The sequence below is a fragment of the Colobus angolensis genome, unplaced genomic scaffold (assembly GCF_000951035.1).
Source record: "Colobus angolensis palliatus isolate OR3802 unplaced genomic scaffold, Cang.pa_1.0 Scaffold118, whole genome shotgun sequence".
In the NCBI taxonomy this organism is placed as follows: Eukaryota; Metazoa; Chordata; class Mammalia; order Primates; family Cercopithecidae; genus Colobus; species Colobus angolensis.
This window is the reverse complement of record NW_012112919.1, coordinates 599,407-611,822: the sequence shown is the minus strand read 5'-3', so window position 1 is coordinate 611,822 and position 12,416 is coordinate 599,407. Positions and strand designations below refer to the sequence as shown.

Here is a 12,416-nt window from a genome sequence, read left to right as displayed (position 1 = left end):
ACTGGATGATTACAGCAAGGTACAAATCAGGACATGGTTAGGAGTGTTAATTTCATCCTCAAATGCAATGAAAATCATTTGCAGATTCTTAAGCAAGAGAATGACATGAGCAAATTATACATTGTTTTCAATGATCACTCTGGTTGCTGAATAGAGAATGTATAGGTAGTGAGTAAGAATGGGATTGGTGGATAATTTGGTGACTGTACTGATCATGATGAGAGAGGACTTGTGTTTGGAACTAGGACTTTAGCCCCAGAGTTGGAAGGTGGCAGATCTGAGCAAAGAGGAACAAATGAGAATTCTTGGGTGTGTGAGTAGGGCTCAGCAAAAAAGTGTGGGTTGAAGATATAAATTTCAGTGCTGTCAGCATATTGATGATACTAAAAGCCATAGGGATGGGTAGAATCACCTGGGGAGAAAATGCAGAAGAAAGAAAGGAAGAGTACCAACCAAGTCTAAGGCCTGAACAGCATGAACATTTAAAGGCTAGGCCAGGAAACAGTAAAGCAAAGAGAAGGCACAGCTAGTGGGGGAGGAAATAAATCCCATCAGATGGTTACACCAAAGTAAAGATATCCATTTTACAAGAAAGACTTAGATTTTTGTTTTCAGAATGAAAGAAAAATCACTGGTTAGATTTTTTTATTGCTTGTGCTGGCCTTCCCTCTTTAGTTATGTGAAAATAGGGCTTACCTTTCCTACTTTCAATTGGATGACAAGAAACAGAAAAGCAGGTGTGTTGACATGCCCCAATCCTTTATCTCAGATCTCTGACAAGCTTTAATTAGTTTGCTAGTTGAGAGCTTCCTGAGTAAATTCAATTCTGTCACTTTGTGGGCATTTTCCTGCTTGGAGTAATGGATTTTATGGTCTCCAGTTCAGATAATGTTTCTACATTGTCCAAAATAGTTAAAAACAATTTTGTTAGCTAACCTCCCCAAATCTTTCCCTTGAATTTTTTGAATTAGCATGCATAAGATTTCACTAATTGTCCCATTTCAAGCACATAAAGATATTATCATTTTTCTCTGACATTACTTGCATTTTAAATGTAGTTTTAAAATCAATTTTTTCCCATGGAAAGTATTTGCTAAATATTCACTGAAATGGAAAATACTTTTAAGGTTTGATTTTATTGCAAAACAGAATAAAAGGAAGAGTGCATATTCATATGCATTAACCATTTAATAGGAAAAAATGGCTTTTTAGTTTAATTTATTCATTTGACTGTCAAGGAATTTGTTTAGGCATTGTGTGCATGTCAGCAAACAGCAGATTTGGACAAAGATTAGGTGATACAAACAAGAAAAGGTCCTAAATCCTTACTCTAAAAATCTGTTTCAACTTCTGTTTGTTTCCTTTCCTTTGTCTGTTTAATGTTGGTAGTTCTTCTTCCCTTCTCACCTATTTATTTCCTCACTCTCTTCCCTTTTACCCTTCACATTCTCCATGGTTAATGTACTCCCAACTTACCATTTCAGTATTTTCAGCCCACATTTTCCTTAGGAATTTCAGATCTACTCAGTCTAACTAACCTTAGACCTTTAATTATGTGATCTATCTTTTTTTAATCTGTAAGAAAAATAAAACAATATTGACCTTACCAAGTTGACACAAGAAGTACTGGAAATACCTAGGTCAGCACCAGGCATTTAGTACCTACTCAAGAAACATTAGCACTTTTCCCCTTTTTCTCTTCAGGGATTATCTGTGGTCAGTTGCATACTCATTGAGAGGAGCTCCTCCTAAGACCACAGCAGTAATAAGCGTGCAAAGCAAAGATTCTAATGAAAGTAGTTTTGAAAATCTAGTCCAGCATCTTAGATCACCCCTATGGGTGAGCCCCAACCTATGTATAACTTGTAAGTGAAATAAGAGAAACCAGGATTGGTGTACTGGGCCTTAGTATCTTGTGGGGGAAACCCCAAGAATGTCTTCTTAAATTAAAAATAGTATTTAATCAGTTGAATAGTACATTGAACACAGTCATTTCATAGACTCCTCTTTTATCTTCTACTAAATGGCATTTCTCTTATTAACATTCATAAAATAATCACTGTGTTTATACTAGAAATTATTGAAAGTAAATATTTTGATGGAAGATGAGGTAGTTTTATCAATGTTAATATAGTTAGCTTGTATTCTAAAGCTATCACAAGTTTTGCTACTTAACTTTCATTTCCCTAGGCTAATAAGAAGGGAACAAGGGCAGATGCCACATGTTAACTGTGAAAATATGTATGTTAAACAGAGTGCAATGATACCATGGTGCACTAAATAGCTGTGATTTGCAGTAGGTGGTTCTAAAGGTGAGGAAAGAAGTGACTTATCACATGGCACAGGGTGGTGTGTGTTCACCAAACACAAAAGGCAGGGAGTCAGGGCAGTCACCACCAACATTTACATCATACACAGTGATTTAATTTCAGCCAAACAATATCATCCATCAAGTCGATGTTGATTTTGCTTTGTTTTTGTATTTTTTGTACTTATTTTGTAAATTTCTTTATGGATAAACATACATGCATTACATAATTCCATGTTTATGCTAGTTTAAGTGCACTTTGGAATTTGGGGCTTCTTTTTCCTTTTTTCCTTATTTTAAAAGGGTTCTGTACGTTACTCAAGTTTCAAAACATGGCCAACACAGCTGGCCATATAACAGAAAGAGTATCACTCCCATCTGGTGGCAGACATTAAAATATTGAGCATAATCCCAAAACAGAAATTAATCTAATTCCAGACTACACACTGGTTAATTAAACTTCTATTTCAGAAGTGGAAAACACACTAACTACCAAACAAATTACCAGAGGACCTCAATTCAAAGAAGTGCTTCCAATATATTAAACACTTTGGGTATACACATATACATTATATATGTGTATATACACATATATAGTATGCATACATACATATATACAAATATATACTATATATACATAGCATTTGTATTTGTAAACATGCTATGTCTATACATACATACTACTTGTGTGTATATACACATACTATTTGTATGTAACATGTATGTATGTATACATACATATGTATTTATTTGACAAGGAAAGATACAGAGATTTAGCATTTTTCAATAAACTTATGATACTTTAGGTACTTCATTCACCCTCAAGTTTTCTTTATTATTATTCTTTTTAGAGATGGGGGTCTCATGCTGTTTCTCAGGTTAGAGTGCACTGGCATCATCATAGCTTACTGTAACCTGGAACTTCTGGGCTGAAGCAATTCTCTTGTCTCAGCCTCCAGAACAGCTGGCACATGCCACCATACCTGGATAACTTTTATTTAAAAACTTTTAGTAGAGACTGGTCTCGCTGTTTTTCCCAGGTTGGTCTCGAACTCCTGGCCTCAAGTGATGCTCTTGCCTTGGCCTTCCAAAATGTTGGGATTACAGGCATGAGTCACTGCTCCCAGCCCCAAAATCTTCTTTTAAAGACAGATAAACTGAAATACTTTTCAAGGCAAGAAAAATACCTTCCAAAAATGAAAATGGAAACTAGTATGAAAATGAAGGTAAATAAATAAACATGGGGAAATATACTTGGAAATGGGTTAATCATACTACACGTGAAGTGAATCAAAGATCAAACAGTCTTAATGGAGTTCACATCATTGACTTTTAGCACATCATTTACCTTTCATGCAGTTTCAATTCTTTGACAAAAATGCATGCACAACTTATGGTAACACTGTAGTGTCACCATGCAAACAACCCAAATGTATTCATTTCTCAATGTCATGAATAAACTATGAATTAAGGTGATTCTCAACAATTATATTCTCTGGATAGATGGAAAAATGAGTATAACGATGCCTCACTTTATATTTTGATTATTTCAGTGAATTCTTGCATAAAATACTATATTTTGTAAATTCTGTAAGAAAGTGTATGGTGTAGCCAGAAAAAAAAAAAAAAGGCACTGGATCAACTCTCAGAAGTTACTTTGCTTCTAAGTGTTCATTTATTTCTGGAATCACTTTCAGCTCTAAATCTTCTAATTTTAAATCTAAACCTCCTGTTTCCCTGATTTTAACTGCACCAAAGTAATGAACTATTTTTGTGAGTCACAAAAAATTTACTACTGGTATAATAAATTATATATAAAGAGGGAGAAAATTGATTACTTTTTAAAACTATAAAATTGAAATTTTAAATTTTAAAATGTTTTTAAAATATATAAAGTGCAAATTATTTAGCTTGAGATAATTAACTTTTGGAGTAAAATTTAAAATGGTCCAACTATAAAATTCACCAGAGCCTCATGTCACAGGGCCCCACGAACATTACTCAAGGTAATATTGGAAATGATTAAAGAGAGCTCCTCTTCTCAGGAGGTCCCTTCCCTGTCTGGCTACTTTAGAACAGCTCATTAAACATTAATGATATTCTTTTATCAGATGTTTAGTGTTATTTATTAAGTTTCAGGCTCATCTTCTATTTAAAAAAAGAGCCAAATTTCAGCAAATTCTATTCTGTCTCATTTTGATGGCCAGTGCTTCATTAGTGCCCTGAAAAAGTAAAGGTTGAATTCTCAGTAACCTCAGAAGTTTCTGTTTTAATTATATTTTGTTAATGCAATAAGCAAATCAATGTTTTCATAAATCTCCATTAAAATATTTTTTCTAAAAAGTGTCCAAAGGAATCCCTGTATTAGATATGACACCTATGTTTTATTAAGTGAAAGCCATTACCATTAAATGGTAAAGAAAATGGTACTGAAAGCAAGCCTGTAATACTATAAGCATAGCACTAGGCATTTCTAGTCCCTTTAAACCATCTCACTTATCCTTTCAATACTGTCATGATGTAGAAATTATTATTATCTATATTTTACATTTAAGGAACGATTAAATAATCTCCTGAAGCTATCACCATGAATACAGGATTCACAATTGAGCCTCTCTGACTCTAAAGCCTATACATCCACAATCTCTGCTCCAATGATATAATAAATTACAAAATTGCAAATGAAATTAAAACATTAATGTGTACTTCCTACAGAAAAAAATTGACTTTATAATTTTTCAATTATAAAGAAATATCTTTGTTTCGAATTCTTTCCCTTTGAATAGATACAAAATTATTTTTTGTATATTTATCTTATATCTAGCAACCTAACCTCATTTTCATGTTACTTGTAATGATACAAAAATTATATCCCACAGAGGGCTTTATTAGTCCTTTTCCAAAATTTACATGGTACATTCCTTTATTTTAAAAGACTGATCCTAGTCTTAAAATTTTTATTAGAAATAACTGCAAAATTCTATTAAATATCTTTTTAGTATATAATGATATAATCTACTGATATACTAAAGTATTTTTATTTGTTTTCTAAATATAGGCTACCAATATATTCTTTAAAAATCCTATTTTTTCACACATATGCTGATCTTTTCATATACTGCTGGGTGCTATTTACTAATAGCTCATGTAGGGTTCTTTTGTGCATTTAAATTTTCAAATGAGATAGAATCATCATTGTCCTTTTCTTTAAAAAGTTTTAGAATATGACTTAAATTTTTAAAGTTAAAATTATGACTCTCTAAAAAATGATTAAAGTTCTCTATATTTTTCTATGGTTGGAATCATTTAAAGAACATTGGAATATCAGTGCTACAAGCATCGTAATATTCAACTATACATCCATCTGCTCTGGTGCTTTTTTGATAACTGATCTTTAAACAGCTCTAGTATTTAAATGGCATATTACAGTTTTCTACTTTCTGTTGAAAATATTTTAGTAATTTATTTTTTTATAGGAACTCGTTCCCTTCCTTTAGATGTTCATGCTTCATCAGTGCAGAGCCACACCTAATATTCTACTAAATTTCTTTTAACCTTTCTTGCTTCTGGAGTTACTTCTGCTTTTTCATTTATAATTTTATATATTCTTTCTTTATATATTCCCATAATTTGTGCCTCAAGGGGTTTATGTTGGCCATTTCAAAGAATAATCCAATTTTGCATTTATTTAATCATTTTTACATTTGCATTCTATTCTAGCAATTCCAGTTTTCATTGTTACTAAATTCTGTTTTCCTAGTTTCTTTTGATGCTCTTTTTCTAATTCCTTAAGATTCACAGTTTATTTTTTATCTGTTTTCTTTCTTCAAAGCTCTCTAAAGCTAAAATTCTATACTGATCATAGCTTTTACTGGATGTGTCTATTTTGTTAGGAAGGGATCTTCTTTTCCATTAACTCATATATAGTTTGTAATTTCCCTTTGGTTCTAAGAGTTATCTAAGAGTGTTTCTTAATGTCCTAATAATTTTTTTTTAGTTTTGTAATAAAGTTGCCTAATAAATTGTGTTAGTTTTCTAATAAAGTTTCTTAATACAGAATGTGACCTATTGAAATGCCTTCCTTTTTTGAATTTACAAACAGTTCAGACACTTTCAAAGACTAAACTTCCTAAAATGAATCCCTTCTCATCAGCAGTTTCATAATTTTAATAATGTAGTTCCTCCAAAAGGAATCTTGCCATTTCAACATTATAAAATAAGTGTATAGGACTCATATATATCATTATTGATATAAGGTAAGGTTTTGTGGGATACTTTAAATACTCATCAACAGTAAATTCCTAATGTCATTTTTCTCATGACAGTCAAAGAATTTTACTCAGAACCCCATAACTTCTGTTTTTCACTTCATCCCTTATCCATCCTTATTAGAAACTGTGGGATAGCGATGGACATACTGTATCATTGCATATTGCTATGAATTTTGTTCAATTCATAAAGTTGTGTATGTGTTTGATACAACAGGGGCCTTGGTTTGGTTCCCTCTCACAGTTCCACAGTTTGCTTTAAATGTTGAGTATGAAGTTTATAGCTAATATTTCCTTATCTCTTCTTTCTTATTCATAAGTCCTTTAAGGGTCAACAGTCACATCAGTGCTATCATGAAGGTTTAATTCCAAGGGAAGAATTGGTTAGTATTGATAATACAGCCACGTATTGTAGGGATTATGGAAAATCCCATCTTAAAATTCACGTATTTATTTTTTTTAAATCAGTATAGAATACTAGGAGGAAATATAAAGCACATAGATAGGAGACTGGAAGGATGTTAAGACTACTTACAGTGCCAAATCTCTGCATGAAATTGAAGAGAAGTTTTAAGGATTCTACTGTATTATGTGAACAAATATAAATTAGTCACTTCACTGTCCTTAATTTGAGAAAATATTTTAATGCATTGTTTTTGTCTGCAACAGAAGGACTTTAGATAATTGGACTAAAAGATACACGAAAAAGACTTTTTTATTTTTTGAGATGGAGTCTCGCTCTGTTGCCCAGGCTGGAGTGGCATGATCTCAGCTCACTGCAACCTCTGCCTCCTGGGTTCAAGTGACTCTCCTGCCTCAGCCTCCTGAGCAGCTGTGTTTACAGGCATGCACCACCATGCCTGGCTAATTTTTGTAATTTTAGTAGAGACTGGGTTTTGCCATGTTCACCAGGCTAATCTCAAACTCCTGACTTCAAAGGATCTTCTTCCCTCAGCCTCCCAAAGTGCTGGGATTACAGGCATGAGCCACCACTCCCAGTCAAAAATGATTTTTAATTATCATCTTAGATGTGCTATTATTTAGATAAGCTAAACTCAAGGGTAAAATATAAGTATATAAATTTTAATACATAAGGCTATATAAGTGTAATATTGTGCTAGCCCATGCTATCCTTCTCATAAATTATACAGTATTAGGTTTATGACTAGCATGAGCCTGAATATATAGCCATCAAACAGGAAAAATAGAAGCTACATTTACTCAACATTTGTTTTATACCAGGTGCTGTATTCTAATATTTTCTTTCATTTAATCTGTATGATAAGGATTAAATATACTTATAGGTACTCTGAAATGTAAACTCCAAGGCTCGGAAAAGGTCACTCACTTTTTAACTGATCTGGCAGAAGTTATCTTTTGGACCAGATTGTTGTGACTCCAACATATCTCCTAAGCCAGTCTTTCTCAAGCTATCTATGATGAAAGGCTACAATTTTATTATTCCAATATCTCACAGACCAATATTTTGTAAAACGCAACATAATGAATAATTTTAAAAATTAAACATATACAATTATAAGTACATATTTTATATTTAGGTTCAGCAGACAAAAAATTACTCTGTCAAATTCCTATAAAAATTTCAAGTGTTTATCCTTAATTTTGTTCTTACTGCAGACCATTAAAAATTCATGAATCAACCCTAGGCCACAGGGTACAGTCTGAGTAGGTGGCCAACATATTTCCTATGAGTATTAGGTGAGCATATCAATATTAGGTGTTTCTTACCAAAATTTTCATAGAAGATTAACAAGAGTCATGACTGAATGAAAAATATGCATGAATCTCATAAAATGTTCTCCAATTACATACAAAGATGTCCACATTCTAATCCCTGGAATTTGTGAATGTGTTACCTGAAATGGCAAAAGGGACTTTGCAGATGTGCTTATTAGGTTAAGGATGTCAAGATGGAGAGATTATGCTGGAATATATGAGTGAGCCCAATGTAATAACAAGGGTCTTCATAAGAGAGAAGCAGTAGAGTTAAGATTCAACGAAGGAAATATAACAGTTTAAGCTGAAATCAGAGAGATTTGGAGCATTGTGCTGCTGGCTCTAAGATGGAAGAAGGTGATGCAAACAAGGAATGCAGGTGGACTGCAGACGCTGAAACAGGCAAGGAACTAGATGTTTCCCCTAGAGCCACACTGGTCTTAGAACTTCTCACCCCCAGGACTTCAAAATAAATGTGTTTTATAGTAAGCTAACAGATTTGTGAAAATTTGTTACAGCAGCAGTTGGAAACTAACACAGATGTTGGTACTTGGAAGTGGGGCACTGCTAGTAACAAATACCTAAAAATGTAGACAGTGGCTTTGGAATTGATAATGAGAAGAGGCTGGAAGAATTTTGAGAAGCATAATACAAAAATTATAGATCTCCTTGAACAGACTGTCATTAAAAACAAAGATTTGGTTAAAGGCTCTGCTGGTGCAGACTCAGGAGGAAGTGAGGAGCATGGTAGAGAAAACCTTTAACTTCTTGGGGAATATCTAAGTTGCCATAAATAGACCGTTGGTAAAAATGCGGACATGAAAGGAGATGCTGGTGAGGCCTCAGAATCAAATGAGAAACATGTTATTGGAAATTGGAGAAAAAGAATCTTTGTTTTATAGTGGCAGAAAGTTCAGCTGGACTGATTCCTACAATTATGTGGAAGTCAGAATTACAAGTGATGAAGTTACATATTTAGCTGAGGAGATTTCTAAGCAAGTGTTGAAAGAGTGGCCTGGTTTCTTCTTGCTGTTTATAGTGAAATGTGAGAGGAAAAAGATGAATAAAGGGAATAACAATTAAGTCAAAAGAGACCAGGACTTGATGACTGGGAAAATTGTTAACCTATGAAGACTTCAAAAGGCTAAAATTAGGAGATGTGTTTTCAAGAAAGCATACTTGGAGAGAAAGCCAATTTTATGTCTGGATAACATTTTGCTAGAGACTTATAAGGATTAAAAGGTCTGAGTGAAAGCAGGGCTTTTGAAGTGATTAGGCATGTGTTCATGGATCCCCTCAGCCACTTCAACAGAGGCCAAAAATGGAGTTGAAATTATCCAAGAAAGATCTGTAGAGGAGCCTGTTTTTCTAATGGAGTGAATCCTAGATATGTACACAGGAAAATCACAATGTTCTTGAGAATCCTACAATGGTGGTAACACCATCAGCTTGGACTGAAATAGGCAGAAAAGGGATGAAATGTAAGAAGGCTGACAGACACTCAAAATTCTACAGGTAGGAGATGGCTGACAAGAATACCTGGTTGAAAATATGTGCCACCCTTCATGAAAATGAAGAAATAATTCTGGACTAGGCCCAGAGAGCAGATTCAAGCCACAGAGGATTATTCACAGGCCTTGAAATCTAATGGAATTTTCCCATGTAGGTTTCTACATTTCTTGAGACTGGTAACTCCTTTTTCCTTTCACTTTATCCCTTTTTATGTAGGAATGTCTGTAACTGTTATCCTATGCCTGTTCCTCCATTGCATTTGGGAACATATAATTTGTTTTGTAGTTTCACAGCTCCACAGATGGAGAGGAACTCTGCTCAAGGACAGATTATAAACAGATCCTTAGCCATACCTAATTTAAATAATTTGGATAATGAGATTTGGGACTTTTAAGCTGATTAAATTTAGATGACATTTTGAACTTGAGTTGAGCTATGATTGACTGAGACTTTTGGAGACCTGAGAATGTGGTGAAATGTGTTTTGCATGAAGGAAGGATCTCAATCTTTGGGAGCCAGAGGGCAAACTATGGCAGATTGAATCACGGTCCTCAAAGTAACTCCATCCTAATCCCCGAAAACTGTAAATATGTTACCTTAAATGGCAATAGGAACCTTTTTGGATGTGATTGGGTTAAGGATCTTGAGATGGGAGGATTTTTCTGGAGTATTTGGGTGGACCAAACATAATCAAAAGAGTCCTTAAAGGAAGGAAGTAGGAGAGACCATTTTCAGAGATGGGATGCAAGGACAGAAGCAAAGGTCAGAGTGTAAGAGAAATTTGAAGATGCTACATTGCTGGCTTTGAATATAGAGAAAGGGGTCAAAGAAGTGACATAGTTTCTAGAAGCTGGGAAAAGCAAGAAAATAGATTTTCTTCTAGAGGTTCCAGAAGGAATGTAACCCAACCAATACCTTGACTAGGACATTTGACCTCTAGAATAATAAATTTCTGCTGCTTCAAGCCGCTAAGTAGATGGGAATTTGTTATAGCAGCCACAGGACAATACAAATGCCTCTAACTATTATAATTTGGGTAAAAATATTCACATACCAGGAATCTCAGAGTTAAAATAGCAAAGAGTATGCTTAACAAGACACTAAAAATTAACTTATAACACTTAAAAATCCTGATGATATTTTTCTGTTGACAGTTATCTTGTGGAAATGTGACAACTGTGACAACACAAAAATGGAACATCTCATCACTCCGAGAGGATGAATTCTGCTTTGTAAACTGAAAGAAAAGTAATTCAATAAATGTAGATTGCTGTTGTATAGTCAACACAGTTTTTCCTAACGGTGCATTAGCATCTGAAAGTGCAGGAGGAATGGTTTATTTAGACTTTGAATCCATTACCATAAATGAGGGCCCCCTTCACCAAGGACCCCTCTTCAATTATCTCATCGACTTAATTTCAAAAATCATACGAATAGTTTTTAAAAGCCACTTCAAATGTTATAGGGCAATGAGATTGCCCATAGTTCAGGCAGTAATATATATTCAGTAATTGGAATTACGGCATGATTTATTCTCTTTTAAGGATGTCTAAGTTCTTTTAAGAGTCAGGATATAATCACAATAGAAACACACATATAACAAAGTGGTTTCAAAACATCCCTTACCTGTGTAACAAGTGGCTCCAACAGCCTTTCCACTGTCAGTGTCCGGATTTCCAAACTTTTGGGGTCCCATTTCAGAATGATAGGTGAAGTTGCCGAAGTCATGCTCCCTGTGGGAACACATGTTATCAGTTAGAAATAATGATCTTGGAAATAAATTGTAACTTTGGTCATTCAAAACGAGTAAATCACTGAAACTTAGAACATACTGGAAGATAGCCTCTCTGGTCCAACCTGGTCAAATTAGAGATGGGAAAACCAGACCAGTACACTGTGAGGTGGCAATTTTGGAATCAGATTAAAAACTGAGGTCTCCTCAGCATACTGGTGTATTTCAGGCCCGTTTCTGGGACCCAATAGCCACTGAAATATTTCATTTACTCAACAGTGAGCATGCATACTTATCTGCTATATGCTGCAAAAGATTTTGGTCTTGCCCTCAAGTAGCTAAAGGTTTACAGTTAGAGACCGCCAAACATGGGAACAATTAGGTCTCACTGTGACACATGTTGTGATTAAGAAACACAGAGAGGACTATGGGAGAGGTGAGGAAGGGGCATCGATGTCAGTCTGGAGAGAACAACAAAGGACAGCAGGAAGCAAAGTAAATCCATCAATGATTACTAGATGTAAGAACCCCTTTAAAACAAAAGTCTACGTTTTTCTTCACATCATAACTGACCCCTGAGAATATCATACTCCTTGAGGCAAGAGTTTCAGTCTCTTGAATAAGAAAGACATCTTGCAAACTAAGTGCCAATGGTTCTAAAAATTATCTGCTACTATTTACATGCTCTCTGATTACTCACTACATTTACATTCTTGTCCCATAAAATCAGTGACTGATAAGGTTATTTATTTCATTCTAAAGCAATCCTCTCTTACCTAAGAACCACTGACATGCAGATAGCAGTCTCCACATAACAAGCAAAAAATTACAGTTCTAGACCATCCCCCCCCCAAAAAAA

The 12,416-nt window shown here is 34.4% G+C and overlaps 1 protein-coding gene across 4 annotated transcripts in view; it reads right to left on the bottom strand.

Annotated features, from left to right (window-relative positions):
• The window catches only part of CTNNA2 (catenin (cadherin-associated protein), alpha 2), a 1,182,142-nt gene that overhangs the window by 1,015,648 nt on the left and 154,078 nt on the right, over nucleotides 1-12,416 (bottom strand). For all 4 annotated transcript variants that reach the window (XM_011963728.1, XM_011963709.1, XM_011963731.1 and 1 more), the window contains exon 2: nucleotides 11,452-11,558. In XM_011963728.1, coding sequence (XP_011819118.1) covers nucleotides 11,452-11,553 — 102 coding nt within the window. In that variant the 5' untranslated portion in view covers nucleotides 11,554-11,558. The remainder of the gene's footprint in view (nucleotides 1-11,451; nucleotides 11,559-12,416) is intronic.